Source organism: Macrobrachium rosenbergii, chromosome 2 (assembly GCF_040412425.1).
Source record: "Macrobrachium rosenbergii isolate ZJJX-2024 chromosome 2, ASM4041242v1, whole genome shotgun sequence".
Classification (NCBI taxonomy): Eukaryota; Metazoa; Arthropoda; class Malacostraca; order Decapoda; family Palaemonidae; genus Macrobrachium; species Macrobrachium rosenbergii.
The window spans coordinates 75,074,280-75,099,941 of record NC_089742.1 but is presented as its reverse complement, the minus strand read 5'-3'; the positions used below and the strand labels follow the sequence as shown (position 1 = coordinate 75,099,941).

Here is a 25,662-nt window from a genome sequence, read left to right as displayed (position 1 = left end):
TATATTTACGAGTGAGTATTCTGTATTGAATTTATTTTTAGTTTTATATTTACGAGTGAGTATTCTGCATTGAATATATTTTTAGTTTTATATTTATTACAAGTTTTTATATATCTGTATTCATTGCTGTTTTGTATAATTTCGCTTTTATGCAAAACAGTTTTTCACAACCATTCCTTTTAGTTATGTTTTTAGTAACAAAGTAAAAACAATATAATTTATATGTCTATGTATGAATGTATGATATATATATATATATATATATATATATATATATATATATATATATATATATATATATATATATATATATATATATATATATATATATATTATATATATATATATATATATTTTTTTTACTTGGGTCTCTTTGGGTAAGCAAAAATCTCATATTCTGGTGATATTCAATCCTTTACCTTCATTTTGCAACAAACAGAAAGTCTCTAGCACAATATTTAGATTTTTGGTGAATTTTTGAAAAAAATTTTCTCCGCTCCAGCGCATGACTCGCTGAAAATCCTGTCATTTCTTGCGCAGCTTGCCGTAATTTTTCATTGCTTCATATTATTCGTTACATAAAGTGTTATACATCAAAATGTGTGCAATTTCATGTAGAATACAACAAAAATAAATCATTCCTTTAGCTCTTCACAGTTTTTAAATATTTTCACGATATCACGATAACTGACAAAATTTTAACATTCGGTCAACTTTCACTGACCGAAATGATAAAAACGCATCCGTAGTTTTTCATAATTATTACATTCGAGTAACAATCAATCATTTACCTTCAATTTGCAACAAACGAAAAGTCTCTAGCACAATATTTAGATTTTTGGTGAATTTTTAAAAAAATAATTTCATGCTGAATCAGCTGGAAATCGGGCATTTCTTCGCCAGCTTGCCGTAATTTTTTTCAATATTATTCGTTACATAAAGTGTTATACATCAAAATGTGCGCAATTTCATGAGAATATAACAAAATATATCATTCCTTTAGCTCTTCACAGTTTTTAAATATTTACATCGAAATAACGATAAATAGAAAAAATCAACCGTCAAATTTGACTCGACCGAAATGATCGAAAAACGATCCGTAAGCCATAATTATTACATTCGAGTAACAATCAATCATTTACCTTCATTCTGCAACAAACGGAAAGTCTCTAGTACAATATTTAGATTTTTGGTGAATTTTTGAAAAAATTTCTTCGCTCCGCGCGAATCCGCTGAAAATTGTGGCATTTCTTACGCCAGCTTGCTGTAATTTTTTCGCTGGTTCATATTATTCGTTACATAAAGTGTTATACATCAAAATGTGCGCAATTTCATGTAGAATACAACAACAAATAAATCATTCCTTTAGCTCTTCACAGTTTTTAAATATTTACATCGAAATAACGATAAATAGAAAAATCAACCTTCGTCAACTTTGACTCGACCAAAATGATCGAAAAACGCATCCGTAAGCCATAATTATTACATTCGAGTAACAATCAATCATTTACCTTCATTCTGCAACAAACGGAAAGTCTCTAGCACAATATTTAGATTTTTGGTGAATTTTTGAAAAAATTTTTCCTTCGCTCACAAGACGCCAAATCCGCTGAAAATCGCTTATTTCTTGGCGCCTGCTTGCCGTAATTTTTTTCGCCCTTTCATATTATTCGTTACATAAAGTGTTATACATCAAAATGTGCGCAATTTCATGTAGAATACAACAAAAATAAATCATTCCTTTAGCTTTCACAGGTTTTAATATTTTCACTAAATAACGATAACTGACAAAATTTTAACGTTCGTCAACTTTGACTGACCAAATGATCGAAAAACGCATTCATAAGCCATAATTATTACATTCGAGTAACAATCAATCACTTACCTTCATTTTGCAACAAACGGAAAGTCTCTAGCACAATATTTAGATTTTTGGTGAATTTTTGAAAAAATAATTTTCTTAAGCTCCAAGGAATCAGCTGAAAATCATGGCATTTCTTATATAGCTTGCCGTAATTTTTTTCGCCGTTTCATATTATTTGTTACATAAAGTGTTATACATCAAAATGTGCGCAGTTTCATGTAGAATACAACAAAAATAAATCATTCCTTTAGCTCTTCACAGTTTTTAAATATTTACATCGAAATAACGATAAATAGAAAAAATCAACCTTCGGTCAACTTTGACTCAACCGAAATGATCGAAAAACGCATTCGTAAGCCATAATTATTACATTCGAGTAACAATCAATCACTTACCTTCATTTTGCAACAAACGGAAAGTCTCTAGCACAATATTTAGATTTTTGGTGAATTTTGAAAAAAAATAATTTCCTCCGCTCGCTCATGAATCAGCTGAAAATCGTGGCATTTCTTGCATCAGTTTGCTGTAATTTTTTCCCTCTCATATTATTCGTTACGTAAAGTGTTATACATCAAAATGTGCGCAATTTCATGTAGAATACAACAAAAAATAAATCATTCCTTTAGCTCTTCACAGTTTTTAATATTTTGCGAAATCACGATAACGGACAAAATTTTAACGCTCGTCAACTTTGACTTCGACCGAAATGATCGAAAACGCATTCGTAAGCCATAATTATTACATTCAAGTAACAATCAATCACTTACCTTCATTTTGCAACAAACGGAAAGTCTCTAGCACAATATTTAGATTTTGGTGAATTTTTGAAAAATAATTTCCCTCCGCTCAAGGCCATGAAATCAGCTGAAAATCGTGGCATTTCTTGCGTCAGCTTGTCGTAATTTTTTCACCGTTTCATATTATTCATTACATAAAGTGTTATACATCAAAATGTGCGCAATTTCATGTAGAATACAACAAAAAATAAATCATTCCTTTAGCTCTTCACAGTTTTTAAATATTTACATCGAAATAACGATAAATAGAAAAAATCATCCTTCGGTCAACTTTAACTCGATCGAAATGGTTCAAAAAATGCAATTGTAAGCTAAAAAACTTACAGTCTAGTAATATTCAATCAATTTCCTTCAATTTGGCACAATTGGAAAGTCTCAAGCACAATATTTTGATTTTGGTGAATTTTTGAAAAAACTTTCTTTACGTCCATGATTCACTTAATTCATGCATCATTTTGTGATAATATTTTCTCTGTGTTGCTTTAATCGTTTTACAATCTGTTATATACCAAAATCATCGCAATTTAGTGTACAATACAACTAAAAAAAATTAACTCATTAGCTTTAACCGTTTTCCTTACAGCGATTTGTATACAATTATATACGAGTTTTTTTTTCGCTGTCATATATTCCAATATTTATATATGATAATGATATTTTTTTCATTTCTGATGATTGCATACTAAACTTCAGGCAATGAGAAAAAAGGAGCCAAAATGAACTCTTAATCTTGAAAACTAAGCTCGCTGTGATTTTTGAAAAAACTTTTTTCCACTTTGGCGCTACCTCTCGGAGGCACCGGCATACGGGAGACGTTTTTGAAAATAGGGCTTGGCGTTAAAAAGGGTTAAAATAGGCAGTTACATGCGATTTTAGAGGGGTGTCAAGTATTCGCGGATTTTAGCTATTCGCAGGGTCGTTATGGTCCCTATCCCCCACAAATCCCAGGGATCAATTGTATACTATAATCTAAGTGAGTTGCTCCAGGGTGCTCTATTTTCTAGGCTATACTGTACAGTATACCAGTCTCCGTTACATAACAGATTTAGTTACTTAACAGAAGGGCAGACCCTCACCTGTTTAGGTTCCATTGTTTATGAGGGAAGTAAATGTATCAAAGTAATCTAAAAAATAATAAAAAATTATTGACATGCATGCATATTTGCAGGAGTTTTGTGATGAATTCTTTGGGTTAACAAGACCGAATTTTTTTGTCAACAGGTAACTGCTGATGATTTGATGGAACTAGCAGCCAAAGCTGGAGAAGTTCGTTATCTCCGTCTTGGATTGGAGTCTGGTGGAACTAAGAATGCATTGGTGGAATATTCAGAACAACCTTTTATAATTTCAGCTCTTAAAATGCATCATCAGGAGTTCATGGGCCACATCAAGTAAGTGTTTACTTTATGACTTTAAGCATTTAAAAGCAGATAGTATGAAGTTGAAAATGAATAAAACCATCCTTATTAGGCGAGAGGGTAAGTACCAGCAGCTCTTTATATGGGTAACCAAGTGCTGGCAGCAACTTTAAATGAACTCATTCTGATATTTCATTTGAATTAAAGGTACCTGTATATGAATACAGTTAGCCAGTATCTGTTATCTTTATACAAAAAATTGAACCATTTTGTATTCTAGTATGTATTTCCTCCCTTGAAGAGTATACTACCTCTAGTATGGATGTCATCACTCATTCTTTGTTCTTCATGGCACCAGTATCCAGCTGTTCGTGTTCTTGAATGGACACAATCCTCGTAGGGGGTAGTGCCATCAGTGTACCTCACCCGGTGCACTTCAGGCATTACTTGAGGTTCTTTGCAGTATCCCTTTGACCCCTAGCTGCAACCCCCTTCATTCCTTGTACTATATCTCCATTCATATTCTCCTCCTCCCATCTTACTTTCCACCCTCTCCTAACAGTTGTTTCAACACTGAATAACCTCTTAAGTCCCAGCGCTTGGCTTTTGGCCCGAATTTTATTTTCCAATTCCATTTGTAATTGAATGAACATAATGAAGACACTCGTTTATTAAGAATTATTTTATGCCCCCAATAAAAATACTTTTCCACTGTGGAAGTTTATTTTTAATTGCATGAGTCGGCTTTGGTGTTTGTCTTGTAGATCCCATGTGTTCTACATCTTAGTGTTGATGGAATTATATATGTGTAGTGTAGTTCCAAACTCAAGGAAGGACACTGTATCTCGGAAATTTGAAGTTCACAGCAATTATTTTGAGAAGCTGCTCAAACGCTGTTTTTATCATCTGAATGATATCCATACCTTCATATGAAGCAGTGCTTCTTTATGAGGGTGCCACAGGCTCTTGCAGCAAATCTATACTACTCAGCTTTGGTATCAATATGTTTAGTATTCAGTGCACAAAGATCTTCCTGTTTCTGCTTAAGAGCTGCTTTGACATGCTACCTCTTGAAAGTCAGAGTTTTCCTTTTTCTCCTTGCTTAGGACCCATACCATAGTATACCAATCTGGGTTACAGGTACTTGGAAGAAGTGCCAGTTTTATAAATTTAGAATTTAAAAATCATAGTATTTCTTCCACTATTACTTTTGTAATGCATTTTTTGTATTACAGTAAACCCCCGTATTCGTGTTTTCATGATTCATGGACTCTCACATTCATGGTTTCTCTGTGAACACATCTAGCCATTATTTGGGGAAAGTTTACAATTAGCAGTATTTTTCACTGAGAAATATTCACTAATTACTGTGTTTTCATATAATTTTAATGAATAAATGCACTTTTTGTGGTAAAACTATTAAAATACTCAGGTATATGCCTTTTACAGGGTTTTTCTGCCTTTAAACTATCAAAATGGGCAGTTGTAAGTGTTTTTAGAGGGGTTTTAAGTATTCACGGAGTTTAGCTATTCGCGGGGGGTGTGGTATGCATCCCCCTCGAATACAGGGGTTCACTGTATACCATTTTCTATCCAAATTTTGAAGTACAGTAACTTCAAAGTGCATATGATGAGTTAGGATAGTAGTTAAATTATTTTAATTTTAATCCGTATATTTTTATAGTCATCCCTTTGTTATCTTCCTGGATGAATGAATCCAGTTCAACAGGGAGCCAGTTAATATGTGTGGGCAACAGAGCAAGTGAATGAAGGGGAGCACTCTGATTGGCTGAGCAGAGACAAGATGTTAGTAGGTGGTTGCATTGCATATTCATGAATACCTTTTGTGCTTAGGTGTGTGTGTGTATTGGTCTTTGACCCTCATTCTTTGTGATCAATATGCAGAGGCCAGAATTGTTTGGCAACTCTATCACTGCAAGTATATAGGTATGCAGGTCCATTTGCAAAGAAAATATCCAGTATGCTCTCTCTATCTACCACCTAGTGAAGTCTTTCCAAGTGATGAATTTAAATCCCTCATTCAACAGCTACCACATCCCTTTGTTATTCTGGGAGATATGAATAGTAGAAACCCTCTTGGGGTGACATCGTTACCAGTCAAAGAGGAAATTGCTTGTGTTCCATCATAGAAAGTGAAAATGTGGGAATCTTAAACGCAGAGAAGTCTACACATTTTCAGATTCAAACAGGTACATTATCAGCAATTGATTTATCTGTATGCAGTGATGGATGCCTTATTGAGTTTAATTGGAGGGTGATAAATGATGGATTTACCAGCGATTATTTTTCATTAATAAATGTAGCCTCAAATTCTTAGGTTACCTAAATGAAACATTGGTAAAGCTGATAAAGCAACATTCCAGGGTGACTTTCCATCTGTAGATGATGCTCTTGACTTTTTAAAACAATTATATATATTCTCGGCTGGTCTTCAATCAATGCCTAGGACTTCGGGCATATTCATCTGCCAGCTAGTTCCCTGGTGAACTTGTAAATTCCAGGAAACTCATAGAACTATGAGGGCAGCTTTCAACAGATACTGCAGGCAAAAATCTGAGTACCGTGTTGAATTTCGAAAAGCAAGAGCTCATTTCCACAAGGAAATTACAAAGGCACATCTAGGACAATTTTCATATCTTCACTAAATTCAAAAGCACCTCCAATTTTAGTTTGGAAGAGTTAGAAAAATAGCAGGTAAATTTACTCCATGTCAACCTCCATTTATCAAGATCAGTGGTTGTGAAGTAGCTGATTCCTGGTTAGTGGCAAATGAGTTTGCTAATCATTTTGCTAATGTTGCAGAGAAAAGGGACAGACCCTATTCAGTTCAAAGAAGGCTAATGGAACGGGTAGAAATTGATCTTAACACATCAAGGAATGAACAGTACAATATACCTTTTACTATGAGAGAAGTTGTATAAGCCTTGAATAAATATGGCGAGTCAGCTCCTGCACGGGATGATATAACATATTCAGTGATTAAGCATACCCTGAAAATTACATACCCTTAAAAATACCAGATTTTTCATATTAAGCTTTATTAACAAAATTTTCCAAGAACATATCTTCCCTAATCTACGGGAGATGATAAAATTACTGCCATTCGTGAAACCAGGGAAAGACCGTTTCAAGACAGAGAAAGATCTTAAAATTGCACTGACATCATATGTGCGTAAGATCATAAAAAAATGAATGCATGTTTGATGTGGTACTTGGAACGTGGTAAATATCTGTCACCTGCTTTGTGTAGTTTTCGAAGTATGCACTCCACAAATGATGTGTTGGTTCGAATAGAATCATCAGTATGTGAAGCTTTTGCTAACAAGCACATCATGTCACTGTTTTTGATCTGGAGAAGGCTTATGATACAACAAGAGATATGGCATTCTGAGGGTCAAGACTTTTTAAAAAAATAGGTTATTTCAGGTTCTGGTTGGAGCAACAGTGTCAGATGTATTCAACCAAGGAGTGTCACAAGGAAGTGTTCTAAGTGTAAGCTTGTTCGCCTTAGCAATCAATGGGGTATCCAAAATAATTCCCACAGATGTAGCTTATACAGTAAACCCCCCGTATTCGCGTTCTCACGATTCAAGGATTTCTCTATAGAACTTATATACACATTATTCTCAGAAAATTTGCCTATTTGCAGGATTTTTCACTGGAAAATATTCGTTACTTACTATATTTTAATATTTTCATGACTAAATGCACATTTTGCGATAAAACTACTAAAATACTCAAGTATAATCATATTTAGAGGGTGTTTTTGTGCTTGAACTATCAAATTAGGCAGTTCCAAGTGTTTTTAGAGGAGTTTTAAGTACCATATATACTCGTATAATATTTGACTCCATGTAATGTTCAACTCCCATTGTTTACTGCATATATTAGGATTTTAGCATATACCCCATGTAATGTTCGAGTTTTGATTCTGGCAATAAGCCTAGGCTATGTTTCTATATATTTGGAATCAAAACATAACGGAAGCCTTGGCTAGTCTAAGATTCCAACATCTAAAAATTGAGGCAAACTGAGAAGCTAAAAGGTTAGAATATACCTATAAAATGTATAAAAAATCAGTATATACTCATTGCAAATCATTAAAATTAACTATGATAAACAAAAGGAAAAAACTTCCAACCTTTTTTGTTTACAGTAGTTTTGTCTTAAATACTGAAAGCTTGCCAAGCAACCACTGTAACTAGCGAACAGTATAATCATCATACATTTTGATTCTTTAATCCCTCTTTAATCTCTCTTCACTAATGTTTGTTTTTTTTTTTCATTAAATTTATTCCATGACTTTAGGTTTTTGAATTTACCACATCCTTTTTACCAAAAGAAAAAAATGTACGATTCTTTGTGAATCGTCAGTGAAGGGAAATCACCTGATGAAATACAAACGGCAGCTAATACTGTACTTATTTACATTTGGGAGATGTAGGCTACACTTTTTATAGCCTAGAACAACCATAAATAGAAACCACATAACAATAATAAAAGATTCTCAGATAAGTAAGACAACATTTTTATTTGTTGTCTTTATTCTTAAAAAAAAAAAAAAAAAAATAGTTCGTCAACTGTTGTGGAAGTAAATGCTACTTTGTTGACTTCTGTTGTCGGAAAATCCAAAGCCTAAGATTAGCTAGTCCCAAAATCTTACACTTTTCCAAAACTATACCTCATGTAATGTTTGACCCCAAAATTTTAGGCCATAAAACTGGTCTTTAGATATCGAACATTACACAAGTATATACGATATTTGCTGATTTTAGCTATTGGCCGGGGGGGGGGTGTGGTATGTATCCCCTGCAAATATGGGGGTTTACTATACTCTTTGTTGGTGGCCGTTCGATATCTTTTGCAGCAACAAGGATGGCAGTAGCCGAATGTCACCTTCAGCTGCGCGTTGATAACATAGTAAAATGGGCGGAGATGAATGGTTTAGGTTTTCAGCAAGTAAAATGGTAATCATGCATTTTTGCTGCATAAGAGGATTCCATCCTGATCTAGATTTGTTCATACATGGGCAGAGAATTCCATGCGTTTGTGAAACAAGGTTTCTTGGGTTGATTTTTTATAGCAAGCTGACTTGGATTCCACTTCTGAATCATATGAAGATAAAATGCTGAAGAGCAACAAATGTGCTGAAAGTTCTGTCACACTTTTTGCGGTGCAGACTAAACTCAGATGTGGAAACTATACAAAGCTTTAGTCCTTTCAAAATTAACTCAGGGTGTGAAGTGTACACCTCAGCAAAGCCTTATTATAACCTTAAAATGCCTAATTCAATCCATCGTGGAGGGTTTAGATTAGCTAAAGGAGCATTTAAATAATCTCCTACTGAGAGCATGCTTGTAGATCCTGCAGAGATGACTCTGGGTCTGCATTACCAATGTCTGGTGGTTTGGAGCTGGTACAGAGTTCAGAGGCTCCATAAGTTCTTAACCAGCATTTGTATCAGAAATGAAAGGCATTGGCAATTTTATAAAGATCACCCCAACAACCTCAGCCATTTGCTTTTAGAATAAAATGTATAACCAGGCGATTACACATGTCAGGGATGGAGATTTTACCAGCTAGGTATTCGGTTAGGTGTAGCCCCATGGAATCTCCCAGAGGTAAATTGGTGTAGATATTTTAATTCTACAATGGCAGATATGTCCAATGAGGCAAAGGGGTCAATATTTTTAGATTATTCTTCCCAACATAACTCTGTTGCAATTATCACCGATGGTTCAGTCAGGTGCTGACATTGGCTTTAGAGTGGCCTTCCCTGATGTAGAAAGAAGCAGGAAATTATCATCTGTTGTATCTGTTGTTTTATAGCAGAGCAGCATGCAATTTTAAAGGCCTTAAAGAAGTGCTCTTCAGTCTTTAGAATATTTTAACTCTTTAAACTACTGATTTTAGAGATACAGTATTGGAATGGCTGCTTTTAGTGAAAAGAAGAGGTAAAGAAGTGAATTTTTCCTGGTTGCCTTCCCATGTTGGGGTTCTTGGGTACAAGCAAGCTGATCAGCTTGCTAAGTCAGCAGTTATCTCCCCAGAACCCAGAGGATGCCTACTACCTTATCTGGATGTATATCTTCTAGTAGGTCAGAAAATTAAAAAGCTTTGGCAGTCCCTTTGGGAGGTATTGCAACAAATAAAAAATGTGCAATATTACATCATCAGTGTCTCCTTGGTCATATCCCTGTATGCCAAGGGGACAAGAAATGATGTGCAGGCTAAGGATTGGACATACAAGACTCATCATGGGTTCTTGATGTCAGGTGAAAATCCTCCATTTTGTGATAACTATTGTGCCTTAGACTGTGAGACATTTACTGGTTGAATGTCCATCTAAGTACCTCTCTTAAGGACATGACAGAAATGGGCATTTTATCTTTGTAGTGATTCTTGGGGACGATTGTAATTAAAAGCAGCTATATATCTTTGTTAGGGAGGCAAGCCTCCTCAACAAAATTTGGAACATATACATATCCAGTATGTGTGCATGTATGTATATTATATATGTATTTACAGATAGGTTTATAGATATGCAGTGGCACCTCTGTGTATACTGAAGTTAATTTGTTCCCAGTTCCAACTTGTAGATCGAAATGCTCACAAATGGAAACAAATATTCCCATAAGGAATAATGGGAATTCAAATAATTCAGTTCCCTTTGTACCCACTCTTTGTACCCACTTTATTGTACCCACTTTAAGACAATTATATTAAGTGCAAGTACTGTATATAGTTTAATGACAATCATATTCTAAATAAAAGAATAAAGCATTTAACAATAAAATGCAACATGAAAGATGAACAAAATCATGTCACCACAGTGGCGCACAGCTGACTGAGGGAGCGGGAGCACGTGTAGAGAAGGCGGAGAAGAGAGTAAAACCAGTAACAATTCACATAAAAAAAAATAAAAGGGAATTTCACAATAAATTTAACAATGATAACAATAAAAACAATCAAAAGCAATACATTAACATTAAAATAAAATTCTTAAGAGACTTACCTTTAGCTAGTGCTCGGGACTGTGCTGGGTGTGGCAGTCGAGAGGAGAGGGAGGGGATGGTGATCAGTTAATGGGGGGGAGATGGGGTCCACTTCCTGCTGATTTCTCAGCTGTATGTGTACCACTGGGTCCAGACTCGGGGGATTCTTCTTTTTCACTACGTTTTGCCCATTTTCTATCACTGACACTCGATGCACCTGAATCACTTCTTTTTGTTACGGTAAAACAGCTATCAAGTGATACTTGCTTTTTACGATTTTTGAGCACTATAAAATTGCTTGTCCCCACTTCATGAAGCATGCTTTTTCCTTGTCCCTTCTTTTTCATGGGTGATAAATTTGTGCAAAGTCTCAACCACAGACACAAAAAACACAAACAAAAGGCACAGATTTAGACTAGCTCAGATCAATGAGTTGTTTATGGTCAGGGTCACGAGGCAAATGAGGGCGGTTAATGACATTCCTGAACCTATTTGAAATTTTGGAACAAGGAACCATTGACTCACTCCACTGTTTTATCGCCTACCCACTTCCTCCGTCCATCCCTACTTCCACTTGACCCTCCCTGTATCTTCCTGACCCGAGGGGATTCCGTATCTCCTACCTCCATCCTGGCAGCCTGCTCGCCAGTCTCCACCAAACAGCTTGTAGATTGCATTTAGAACTCATAAGGGGGAACAAAATTTTGCGAGAATTTTCCCTTGCTAATCAAGATTATGAGTGCCGAATCAGTTGTATACCGAGGTACCACTATATATATTGTCACGAAGTGTTCCAAGTACCTGGTTATTACACAACTAATCACAGATTTTAAAAATTTACCTCACTTCAGCCAGATACCTGAACTCTCATAACAATAAAAAATTATGACTGAGTACTCTAAAGGTAACAGTGATCCCTTAAAAAGCTTTACTAATCGCCCGAAAAATCAAACTAAGTTTATCATAAGTGTCAGGTATCAACAATTAAACAAGAAATATACTAGAGTAAAAGGGCATCACTCCATCAAACAACTTAACTGTTTCCCTGGTCTTAATTCACTTCAGCAAAACTAAAGGAACAAAACATGTTTCACTTTGCCTTATGCACACAATTACAGTAATCCTGTACACTGTGATCAATAAATGAAACACTTTTTTTAATTTAAAATACAAAAATTTATTTTTTAATTCAGAATTTATAATTAGAATTCATAGTCAGAAAAAATTTACTATTACTAGAAAACAACACAAAAATTTAATTAATTCTTGAGTTATAAATTATTAAACAAAACTAAATGACTAAAACTTTAATTTATCAAGAAATTAAATTAATCCAGCAAAATTTAAACTATCAAGAGTTACTCAAGATTAGGAACGAAAATCTTAGTAAATAAAAATAAATCAATTATGCAAGTTAAATTATCAGAAAATACTTAAAATGCTAAGTAAATAAATGTTAAATCACTGATATATGAAATGTGAAAAATCAAGAGATTTCAAACACAATAACACAAAAATACCTAAACAATTTACCAATAGTAATTTCACTAAGGCAAAATTTCCTAATATATCTTATTATACCATGGTAATAATAAGTAAAATTCACTGTACCTTACACAAGCTTTGAAAACTTTAGCACTCTTTTTGTCAGGCGCCATTACGAATACACTTTCCCTACATTCAGATCTCAAAAGCTAAGATTAAAACCAGTGACCACAAATATTTTCCGTTAAAATTTCTCTCTTTTTTGAAGAGAGAGAGAGAGAGAGAGAGAGAACCAACACTAATGGTCTCTGAAATCAGAATGAGCAAACTTTAGGATTCCAGTGGGAAATAAAACAATCAGACGACATTAGAACAATATGCGATCAGAGCAACGCAATCGTACAAAACATGACGTAAGCGATTGAGATACATGCATTTACTCTCAAAAAGGCGTATGTGACTCGAACAAAAAATCGTATGGGACGAAGCTCCTAATGAAATCTCAACATGATCAAAACAGATGGCAGCTGGCAGCCACAAATGGCACGCTTTCAAAACAAGACGAAGAACCAAAGTTGGTTTTCAGGACAGTACATTCTTGTATGGGACAAAGCTTTTACAGAAATCTTAACATGATTCGATTGCTATTCCCGACCTGTCAACACATGAATCAAAACAAAGCGCTCGTTTACTCGTTATTTCTTGTGACAACAACCGAACCAAAATACGACATATGAAATCACGAGTACAGAACACTTGCTGCTAGGGGACAAAATGTGCAATCACATACTACATTACTATTAAAATGTATTACCAATTTTAAATTATGCTGTTGGTTAAATTACCCAAATCACTAACTTTAAGATCTGACATTACACTACATATGTACTTCAACAATTATTATCGTTACACATAACACATGATGAATAGAAGAGTAAATATATCAAAACTATGGGATGATATACATATTACAAGGCAACATCATGAAATTCCTCCCCCCAGAAGGTTAGTTATCCTGGGTTTGAATCCAGTGATTCACAACAGGATAAATAATCGGCAATTACAGTAAACCCCGATTTGCCTGGATGGGTACCTCACCCCCGGAATAGCTAGAACCTGCAAATACTGAACCCTGCTAAAACACATAGACATGCCTATTTTGATAGTTCAAACACACAAAAAAACTAAAAATGCTCATACAGGTGTTATCCTACTTACGATGGGGTTAGGTTCCAAAAAAACAATCATTTGTTGGATAAAACGTATCTTGAAAGCCTAGCCTACACCAGGGTATTCGTACCTTGTGTACATATATGGTAGCCTAGTCTACACTATAAAGTATACTCTATACATACACGGTATAGTAATTATTAATGTCAGCTAATTCTGAAGGTTCATGCAGAGTGACTTATGATAATTCAATACAAAGAGAAATTGAATAACAAACACGAATTAGCTTAGCCGACACTATGGTACAGTATATCGTATACATATATGGTAGCCTAGCCTACGTTTTACTGTACTTTATACAGGCAGTCCCCGGGTTACGACGGGTCCAGCTTACAAGTTCCGAGGTTACAACGCTTATTCAAATATATCCATCAGAAATTATTTCCCAGTTTACGACTCATGTTCCAGGGTTACGACGCCAATCCAACGGAAGACATATGGCTACAAAACGGCAGAATAATCAAAATTTGGAGTTTTTCTTTCGTGAAAAATTCAATAAAAATGCAGTTTACAGCGTTTTCAATACACCCAAAGCATTAAAAGTAAGATTTTCATAGGATTTTGAAGATTTTCAAAAATTTTTCAGCTTATGATGATTTTTGGCTTACGACTCGGCACAGGAACGGAATCCCTGTAGTAAACGGTAACTGCCTGTATTCACGTATCGTATTACAGTATACAAACATCAACATAACGAATATGCATCTTTTCCATGTATCCAATAATATTGTATATATTCTTTTGTTGCTTTTGTATTATAAATTGCGATCAATGTTTTGGTTTGGAAATCGTTTACGTGGTGTTTATTTTGCTGTATTTAACTCAGTTCAGAGCGCTTTTCTTGCTTCTAGTTAGCGTAAATGAATCTTTAGATACTTTATTTATATGGGGCAAGGTTATTTTTCGTTTATACTGTACGAAGTGTTTTTTCTAGTCGAAATATAACTTAAATACGTCTTGTGAAATTAATTTAGCTATTTTTTCGTTAATAGATGATGTTGGCCGTCATGGCGCTGAGTACTCGTGAGTAACAAGGGGAGAATACCACATACATTTAGTTCATGAATTCTTTTGCACAGTCAGCCAAACAAATATAGCAGCTTATTTACAACTTGGTAGTAGAGATGTCATAAATGGTTGCTGATCTGTGTGAGGGATAGGAAGAAGGGTATGTGTGTTGCAGTCAGTATTACTGTAACAGTGCCCAACTATCTAATCTACAGTGTTAATTGGTGCCCCTAATTTGGTATGAAATATGTTCATTGAATGATATTCATACTGTGTTTGGCAACATTTTTTCAGCAGCTCACTTTGCTAGACAAAGTGTGACTGAGTTGAGAAAGGAACATGAACTGATGTTTTCCTGATATAAAATGGTAGTAATGGCTGTTGTGATGTATCTTGGTAGTATTTGGTATCATGGTTTCTCTCATGATGGCCATACAATTTGCAAAAACTTATGTTTTTATAACTCAGTATTTTGTAAAAGTTTGAAACTTTTGCAACTTTTTTTATCTTGTTATTAATATATGGTGCTATACCACATAATCCTTGCATCTGTATTTTTCTTTTCCAGAGTGAACCATTCTACCACTGCTATTATTAAGCCTCAAACGAAAAGCAATGAGGCAGCTCAGCGAGAAATTGAGGAAGCTATGAGAAGAGTTAAAGAGGCTCAGAACTTTATTGCATCAGCTATTGACCCTGTTATGTCTTTCTTGGACTCTTCCAAGGATAAAAGATCCAGATCTAGATCACGGTAAGTCTCTCTGTGGACCCTAGCCTAGCATTGTAATTTACCTTTTATAGGATATGCAACCAAACGGTCAGTTATGTTTGTAAAATTTACACAAGTAATTCCAGTACCCAGAAACGTGAGATCTAGTAAAAACATATTCTACATGAAATACCCTAATAGGCATTCTACCAAGCAAAAGGTCTCACTTGAGATCTTCATCACCATATGCTACCCAAAATACATTTTCTTGATCAAGTTACTGTGCCACCTTTCATAGTAATCCAAAGATATTATACTGTATACAATCATCCCCAATATTCATGGGGATGCTTAATACACACCCACCGGCAAATACCAAACCCCCTCTCTAAAACGTTTATAACTGTGTATTTTAATAGTTAAAAACACCAAAGAGCCTCTCTAAAACACTTATACAGTAACTGCCTATTATAATAGTTCAGACACCAAATATACCTTAAACTATCGTCCTGAGACATTTAGTCATGAAGAGAATATGAAATACAGTAATTGCTCTATGAAAAATTTCACAAATAGGCAAATTTTCTGCAAATAATGTGGATATATGCTCCACAGAAATATCTGCGGATGCTGAACCGCAAATAAGTGGTGGCCGACTGAATATATACATACACTTTATTAAAAAAAGTATCAAGTTCTGTGCATGTGTGACAGTACAATAATATCTAGATGACCAGAGTAACCACAAAACCTGACTCTCTCATGTACGTACTAGTGTTTATCTTCACTGAAATTCATAAATATAAAGTGAAGCGTTTCTCTTTTTCTTCTGTCATTCATCTGTTTCAATATGGTGTTCTAGGAAAGTCTTTTTTTATTCCACCAAATGAGACATTTTGCTTGATATATGTGTACCATGTCACATTCAAATGGCATTGAAGTAGTTTTGTGCTGTCTCAGTGTTTGCAAGCAACCCCGTGTCATCGCCAACAGGTATTGGACTGGAAGGTGTGTTGGCATCAAGGGTTATATGCAATGAAAATATGCAGTGATTCAACAAAAACTAGATGTTGCATAGGAACAGCAGTGGCAGACAGTATATTGTCCTGTGGTTCTGACGCAGAAGATGGGGTTACATACTGACCTGATGGCAATCCACTTGAATGCTGTTGGGGAAACAGCTCTAAAGAAATTCTCAGGCCCTGAAATGGAAGGATAGTTGCTGCTAAAACCTGATGACTTTAGTCTTTGTGCTGTGCAGGAATTTGACTAAGGCTTTACTTGACCATTTCCTGTTGTTGGAAGTTTACAACCTTAACCTTGAAGTTCATTGGTGGCATTCATGTCTGGTATTTACACTAACTAAACTCCAAGGTAAGGGTATGTGATATTAGGAGGCAAAAAATGACACCGAATATTGACATTTTTTGCTTGCAACTCTTGCTCAGTTGGATCCTGAGCCCCATGATTTAGGAACAGAATTGTCTTAACTTGATCATGAGGAGTACCATGTTCTTCTGTTTGATGAGAGATGACTTTCATGCAGAAATGGTTGTGAAACCATCCTCTAATAGTATTAGCTGTAAGCTACACCTTGACCAACCCACAAGAAGCCTATCAAACATCCAAGGAAGGCACCCTGGCTGCTCTTAAGTGTCAAACTACTACAGATTTTAGCCTGTGTGACCCTGAGGAGCTTTCACAACACATAGAAGAAAAATATGTTTTGAAAGTTTTCAACCAGGGTAACTTCTTCAACTTTAGCAGCATATCTTTGAGGTCCAATAAACAAATTGATGTCAACCACATCTTACTACTTCCAACAGTCATGGATACTTTTCTGTGAACTGTCCAAAGCTACGCTGTAAGTCGTATGGTTAAGAAAAATATACTGGGGTTGGAAGCAGAAGATCTAGCCTCCAAAAGGCGTAAACAAAGCTATCCCTTGCAAGTGCACAAACTTTTCAGGGTCCATCTTCAGTTTGTTACCATGGATCAATACACCTACTGAATATTGCTCCTTGTTGCTGGAGCCAGTAGGTAGCCTTTCACTCAAACGTCTTAGTTGCATACAAGGTAAGGGTATGTTCTGTTTATTGGTAAGAATTTGTTGAGTCTTGCTGAGACAGCTCTGTGCACTTCAGTAGGTATATGAAGGCTTGCTGAGTAAATTGGAGGAGGAGAAAAGCAATAGAATAAACAAAATCACATAAGAGTCTCAGCAAACTCCTTGAGAGTCTCAGCTGGCTTAGGAGATAATGGTGTTTTTTTTATCCAGGCCCTTTGAATTGAAACAGGCTTCAACACTGCTAAATTTATCAGACAGATATATTTTTTCTGATTGGTATGTTTTCTCCATTGGGCAAGTTGGTATCTTTTGATAATGTTAACCTGAAATGGTAATCACAGTAAAAAAAAAAAAAAAACTTGAAGTACTTTATGTCTGAAGGGTAGTCTATTTTATTTGATATTGTAAATACATTTTGTCCTTGTGCTTGTAGGATACATTTTGTCTACTATGTTTCTGAGCAGGTACCATCACCCAAAACAAAAATAATGATAAAATGGAGAGTACGATCGTTACATACTACTTCTGCAGGTTTGGAAAGATTTGCTAATTCACAAGAATTGGTGGATTTTGAATCAGTGTCCAGTATGTCAGCAGCTATACTCACACTTTTTTGTAGTAAGCGTTATTACTAGCTTTGTTAATTTCTTGCTCTCTGTTAATTTTTTTTGCTTTCACTTAGTGATACCATATGTACATATGGTGCTAGTATGCGTTTCTTTATCAGGCAGTGTTCAGGCACCCACTTTTGGAACTTTTGATTCCAATTTACATGTATCTTTACTTAAATCATTCCACTGGATTTTGTTTCCTCATGAATTTTATTTATAATATGTTTGAATTGACACTCATAAAAGTATTGTATTTACCATTTAGGATTGGTATTGTCATCAGCTGTTAAAATAATTTTTGTACATGCAACTTACCCGTCAGATATATACTTAGCTATAGTCTCCGACGTTCCCGACAGAAATTCAAATTTTGTGGCACACGCGACAGGTAGGTCAGGTGATCTACCATACCCGCCCGCTGGGTGGCGGGAATAGAACCATTCCCGTTTTCTAATCAGATTTTCTCTGTCGCTGGTTCCGGCAACATCTGTTGTTGGTTCCTTCTGCTTTGATTTTCATTTTTGCTTGCTGAGGATTATTTTGGACTGACCTTTGGTGACGTATTGGATCTTTGGCTTGGCATACGCTTTTGTGGACTGATTTTGATTTTGGCTTTGGTATTTTCTGTTAAGAATGTCTGATCAGAGTGTTGCACCTGTGTTTTTCGTGTGTGTGTTAGGTCTGATTGTAAGGTGAGACTGCCGAAAGCTTTGGTAGATCCTCATACTGTGTGTTGAGGTGTAGGGGAATGATTGTTCTTTGGAACACTTGGTGTTGAATGTGAGAATCTGTCTGATCTGGAATGGAAGGTTTTGAACTTCTTATCTGAAGAAGTTGGAAAGGATAGAGTTAGGAAGGCTTCTTCTAGAAGCTCAAGTAGGTCTCTTTCTAAGGAGGTAGATTAGAACCTAACACTCTTCCAGACTCTCCTGTCACTCCTGTTGTTTCAGCTCCTTCACCCTTCATCGAACCTGTGGATTCGTCTTCTGAAATGGCTGCAATGAAGGCCACGATCCAAGATGCAGTTGCAGATGCGTGCTTTGGAGGAAAAGAAAGGTGAGAAGTGATAGTGATGTGTGCAGTGTCCCCAGTGTAGTGGAGGGGGCGTCTGACCGGCTCCGCATTGCTCCTAGGCCTAGACCTCTTCCAAACTCCCAGACCCAGTGGAGGAGGAATGTCGAAAGCCGCAAGGGGGATGAAGAGCTCCCCAACGATCAGGGTCCTTCCGGCAGCATCCTGTTGACGCGTCCCAGGCTGCCTTAGATCGCCATAGAAAAGGGATCTTGAAGAAGTGTTTCTCGTCTTCTGCTGCTTCTTCTCCCAAGCGTGGTTGGAGTTCGGCTGAGGAGTCGCGCCCTGAAGAGGACTTGGAAGGCTCCTAGAGTAGAGCTTTGGACTCTAGCCCTGAGCGCTTCCCCTGAGGGTTCTCCTGTTGCAAAGAAGAGAACTCGAAGATCTCCCTCCTCTTCTTCTGGTGGTCAGGAGTCCACCAAGCAGATCCTGGTGGGCCTCCAGGCTCAGCTCGCTGCTCTTGCTGGCTCTTTATCAAAGAGCTCTTCTTCGTAGGAAGGATGCCTCTCTTCCCATCAAGTCCTCCAAGAGACACTCTTCTCCCAGCAAGTCGTCTTCTGTGAAGCGTTCTTCTCCTGTTAAGCGCCCTTCCAGCAGCAGGCGCTCCTCTTCTGGCGGCGCTCTTCCTGGTAGGCGCTCCTCTCCCAGCAGGCGCTTCTCTCCAGGCGCTCTTCATCGGAGAGCGATAGGCGCCTCTCTCGCTCGCTCTGCTTCTCCCCAGGCGCTTGGTCGTCGGTCTTCTCCTGTTGGAGATGCTTTCTCCCAGTGAAACGCTCCTCTCCTTCTTCGCAGACGCCGCTCCTCCCAGCCTCCCTCCCTTCTGGTAGGCCCCCTCTCCCAGCAAGGGCTCTCATCTACCAGGACCCCTCTCCTGTCAGGCGCCAGTCATCTAGCAGGCGCCATTCTCCGGATCGTCGTTCTTCAGTGGACAAAGGCTCCTCTCCTTCTAGGCTCTCTTCTTCTGATAAGTGCCCTTCTACTTCAAGCGTTCTCCTCCTCCTTCTGGCCTGGAGGTGTTATCGGAGGAGAATCCCCCTAAGGATATCAACGTTTCTGATTACAAGAGGTTGACAGCTTTGCTGGTTCAGGAGTTTGGAGATTCCCTCAAGCCTGCTTCTCCTCCTTCTCCTGGTTCCATGCTTGTGGGACAGCACCAAGGCCTCAAACCCTTCCTCTTTGGTTAAAGATGCGACCCCGATCTCCATGAAGAAAGCCTTTAAAGGAGTTGGAGAGTGGCTCTCTTCGAAGAAGGATGCAAGCAAGACTGTCTTCTCTTTGCCTCCCTTTGAGGCTTTTGGGGAAGAGCGGGAATGTGGTATGAGACTAAGGAGCCTATGGGGTTAGCCTCCCCTCATCAGCTGGCTCAGACTTTTCTTGGCTGGTGGATTCTTCCAGAAGACTCTCCTTAATTCAGCCAAGGCTTTGGGGACTTTGTGAAATGGACCATTTCCTCAAGGGCCTTTTTAGAGTGCTGGAAGTTTTCAACTTTATGGACTGGTCTCTTGGGGCCTTAGCCAAGAGGAGTCTTGAAGAGGACTTCAGTCAGTATGGATGACCTCAGCAGTGTGTTGTCTTGCTTGGACAAGGCTGTGAGGGACGGCTTTATGGAGATCGCTGCCTGTTCGGCACTGGCCTGCTCTGAGAAGAGGTCAGGCTTCAGCTCTTTCCTCTCCAAATCGGTTTCTCCTCTCCAGAGGTCTTCTCTTGTTTGCTCCTCTGTCTAGCCATCATTTCCCTCAAGAACTGTGAAGGAGGTCTCTCGTTCTTTGTCTGAGAAAGCTTCTCAGGATCTGCTGGCCCAGTCATCTAAGAGGATGAGACCTGCTGCTCCCTTGCTAAGAAGGAGAAGGCCCCCTTTCAGGAGCCCTTTCGAGGATCCAGGTCTATCAGGAGCGTAGACCTGAAAGAAGATCAAGACCTTCAGGACTCCCTATCCAGGAAGTCCAAGTGAAGAAGCAAGTCCTCCAGACGCCAGTGGGTGCCAGACTTCTGAAGTTCGCCAAGCCTGGGCACAGAATGGGGCGGACGACTGGTCCCTCTCTATTTTGAGGAAGGGTTACCTCATTCCCTTCAGGAAAGTCCTCCTTGACAACAACTCCAGGAGTTATCCGCCAGATACAAGGATCCTGTCAAGAACAAGCCCTTCTTTCTAGCAGTGGAACAAATGCTAGAAAAAGGCTGCCATAGAACCGGTGCAAGATCTTCACTCCCTGGGATTTTACAACCGTCTTTTTCTGGTGCCAAAACTTCGGGAGGTTGGAGACCGGTCTTGGATGTGAGCTCCCTGAACTTCTTCGTCATCAAGAAAAAAATTCTCTATGGAGACGACATCCTTCGGTTCTGTCGTCTCTTCGTCAAGGAGATTGGATGGTGTCCTGGACCTTCAGGATGCTTACTTCCACGTTCCCATCCATCCCTCCTCCAGGAAGTTCCTAAGGTTCATGGTTCGCGGCAGAACCTTTCAGTTCAGGGCTCTGTGCTTTGGACTTTCCACAGCTCCCCAAGTGTTCACGACCATTCTCAGGAATGTAGCTCACTGGTTGCATTTGGAGGGTGAGGATTTCAATGTATCTCAACGACTGGCTGATTCGGTCAATTCAAAAACCGTTGTCTGGAGTACCTTTCTATCACCCTAAATCTGGTTCAGTCTCTAGGACTTCTTGTAAACCTACAGAAGTCTCAGATGATTCCTCAGCAGGAAATTGTTTACCTGGGGATTCTGATGGATTCTCGGGGTTTTGAGCCTTTCCATCCCAAGAAAGAAGGGAACGCTGCCTTCAAAAGGTGACAGACTTTCTAGAGAAAGACAGATGTTCGTGAGGAATGGATGAGTCTGCTGGGGACCATTTCTGGAACTCGCTGGAACAGTTAAGACCTCGTTTCTCTAGGAAGGCTTCACCTAAGACCTCTTCAGTTCTTCCTGAAAGAATCTTGGGATCAGAAGTCCCAAGACTTGTCAACTCCTTTCAGATCACAAATCAAGTAAAGGAACATCTCCGATGGTGGTTAGACCCCAGAAACTGGGTCTAGGACTGTCTCTTCAGTTACCGAGCCCTCCCTAGTGTTGTTCTCAGACGCCTCAGAGTCGGGATGGGGAGCAACACTAGGCTCGGAAGAAGTGTCAGGCACCTGGGACACAGATCAGGGTCCTGGCACATCAACATGAAAGAGCTAGTAGCCATTCATCTGGCTCTCATCAGATTCGAACTTCTGGTCAAGGGTCAGTAGTTCTTGTCAATTCAGACAACACCACAGCCCTGGCTTATATCAGGAAGCAAGGAGGACTCATTCCTTCTCCTTGTACATTGCAGCAAGGAACCTTCTGTTATGGGCGGGGAGAGGAACATCAGTTCTCCTCACCAGATTTGTTCAGGGAGAAAGGAATGTGAGGGCGGATCTGCTCAGCAGGAAAGACCAGGTTCTTCCCACGGAATGGTCTCTTCATCAAGAGGTTTGCGAAAGGCTGTGGTTCCTGTGGGGAGACCTCATATCGACCTCTTTTGCAACCCATTGGAACAAGAGATGGAAAACTACTGCTCCCAATCTCGGACCCCAGAGCAGTAGCAATAGACAGCCTTCTCTAGATTGGGAGGGGATTAGACGGTTATGCTTTTCCCCATTCAAGATTCTAGGGAAGGTGATAAGAAAGTTCATTTCTTCAAAGGGCACCAAGCTCACCCTGATAGCTCCCTTTTGGCCATCCAAGACTGGTTCACAGAGGTACTGGAATGGATGATAGATTTTCCCAGATCGCTCCCACTCAGGAGCGATCTTCTCAAACAGCCCCACTTCAACAGATATCACAAGAACCTTCCGCTCTAAACTAACTGCCTTCAGACTGTCGAAGGACTGGTTAGAGCGAAGGGATTTCGCACAAGGCTGCGAAGGCTATCGCCAGAGCCAGAAGATCCTCAACCTTGCGCCTCTACCAGTCGAAGTGGGAAGTCTTTAGGAGATGGTGCAGGACCTCAGAAAGATATCCTCTTCCAGTACCTCTGTAATGGACATTGCTGATTTCCTTCTTTATCCTAAGGGAACAGTGTAACCTGTCTGTTTCCACAATTAAAGGGATATAGGAGCATGCTGTCCTCAGTTTTTAGACACAGAGGTCTGAATATCTCCGATAATAAAGACCTTCACGACCTTATAAGGTCTTTTGAAACTTCTAAAAACAAGTCCCCTAGACCTCCCAGCAGGAATTTGGACATAGTCTTAAAATTCTTAATGTCTGAAAAAATTTGAACCTCCTCATCTGCCTCTTTCAGGGATTTAACCAGGAAATCACTGTTTCTTTTTGCTCTTGCTTCTGCTAAAAGAATGAGTGAAATTACAAGCTTTGGAAGGTTCTGTTGGTTTTAAGAAAGGACTCTGCTATCTGCTCCTTTAAACCTCTTCTTCTTAGCAAAGAATGAGAACCCTTCAAAACCTTGGCCTAGGAGTTTTGAGGTTAAAAGGTCTCTCCGATGTTTCAGGACAGGAGTTGGAGAGGACTCTCTGTCCAGTAAGAAGCCTTAAATTCTATCTGGAGAAAAAAGAAACAGCTGGGAGGTAACACTGAAAGTCTTTGGTGCTCTGTCAAGGATCCTTCAAGAGCAATTTCTAAGAATGCGCTGTCTTTCTTCATTAAGGATGTTATCAAGGAGGCTCATCTTTCTTGTGAGGATGAGCATTTACAGCTCCTAAGAGTGAATTCACATGAGGTGAGAGCCATTGCTACATCCTCTGGCTTTTCACAAGTCTTGGTCCCTCCAGTCTATTGTGGACTCTACTTACTGGAGATGTAACTCAGTGTTTGCTTCTCATTATTTGAGAGATGTTAGAGTTACGTATGAGAAGTGCTTCTCTCTAGGAGCTTACGTATCTTCGGATTCGGTGCTGGGTCAAGGAGCTGAATCTAATCCTATTTAGTTTAGCTAATTTTCAGTTTTTTTAATGCTTGGTTGTGTTTTTTTATGGTTGGTTGGAAGAGGGTGTGGAGATTATGCTCCCTTTCATCTCTTATCACTAACAAGGTTAGGCTTGGTCAGGTGGTCGGGTTTGGTTGTTATGCTCCTTGTAGTTTTTATGGACCTAGCTCTGTCATGTAAGAGGATAGCCCCATTGATATGATTCAGGTGTAGGGCTCTGTCTTGTAAGTGGGTCAATCCCCATTGACACGATCCATAACAGGCTCTGCCATGTAAGTGGGTCATTCCCCATTGATATGATCCAGAAGGGCTGTCAGTCTTAGGTCACATCCTCGCTGAAGCTCTTGAGGCATGCAGACTCATAGACAGTATCCATGAAGTCTTCTGCCCAATCAGGTAAGAACCATGGTTTTTGTTTATCCTACAACATATGTTGTTTTCCGTTTTTAGTTATTAGCTGTCTCTTGCCCTCCTCCAAGGATGCCAATCAGCTAAGTATATATCTGACGGGTAAGTTGCATGTACAAAAATGATATTGTTATGATAAAATAAAGTTTTGTACATACTTACCCAGCAGATATATACGATTAATGGCCCTCCCAGCCTCCCCTCAGGAGACAGGTGGAAGAAAAAATCTGATTAGAAAACGGGAATGGTTCCTATTCCCGCCACCCAGCGGCGGGTATGGTAGATCACCTGACCTACCTGTCGCGTGTGTGCATGAGAATTTGAAATTCTGTCGGGAACGCATCGGACTATAGCTAAGTATATATCTGCCGGGTAAGTATGTACAAAACTTTATTTTATCATAAAAATATCATTTTTACCTATCAAGTAATATGGTTATTGGCCTAAATAAGGTTGTTCATTATGCTGATGATGTAAACGTGTGGGTGTAGTAAGTCTCCACAAATAAATGATGATCTGTCAAAGTCTCAATCAGAACATGGAGCAGATTAGTGAATGGGCTGTAGTTGATGTTTATAAGGCTGAACTCCAGTAAAACAAAAACTATTAATTAGTTGATCCCTCACTGATTTTGACCCCAAACCTTACCCTAAGTGGATGGGACTCTGCTGAATGAGTCTGAAGCTTTAAGTATGTTTGGTGTAACATGTGACTTGCATCTTGTAAGGTGCCTTTCTGATTGACACAGTTGGTGCAGGATGATGGGAACAGATCTGATACTAAATGAAAATGACTTTCCTTAACTAATTTATTACCTAATATTCAGTGGCCTAAAACTTCAAACAGGACCTTATCCTAATCTTACCCTACCTGGTAGCAATTACCATCTTATCATATGGAACCTAACTTATTTCTTACTTACTATAGTTTACCAAAACAGTCTTCTATACCTAACTTAAGCCTAACATAAGCCTTACTGACAATAAATCAGGAAATATGAAGTTATGATTTTTACTTCTAGTTTTTATGTCAGCATCAACTTCTTCAAATTAACCTTTTCACTTTCTTCATTCACCTCAACTTCTCCCTCTTACTCTTTTTCTGACCAAGTGTTTGAGGTGATTTCTTCT

General features: G+C 38.4%; 1 protein-coding gene across 3 annotated transcripts in view; it reads left to right on the top strand.

Moving 5' to 3' along the window:
* The window catches only part of Srp54 (splicing regulatory protein 54), a 197,664-nt gene that overhangs the window by 53,815 nt on the left and 118,187 nt on the right, over positions 1-25,662 (top strand). For all 3 annotated transcript variants that reach the window (XM_067121227.1, XM_067121219.1, XM_067121237.1), the window contains exons 4-5: positions 3,883-4,052; positions 15,327-15,509. In XM_067121227.1, the coding sequence (XP_066977328.1) occupies positions 3,883-4,052; positions 15,327-15,509 (353 nt within the window). The remainder of the gene's footprint in view (positions 1-3,882; positions 4,053-15,326; positions 15,510-25,662) is intronic.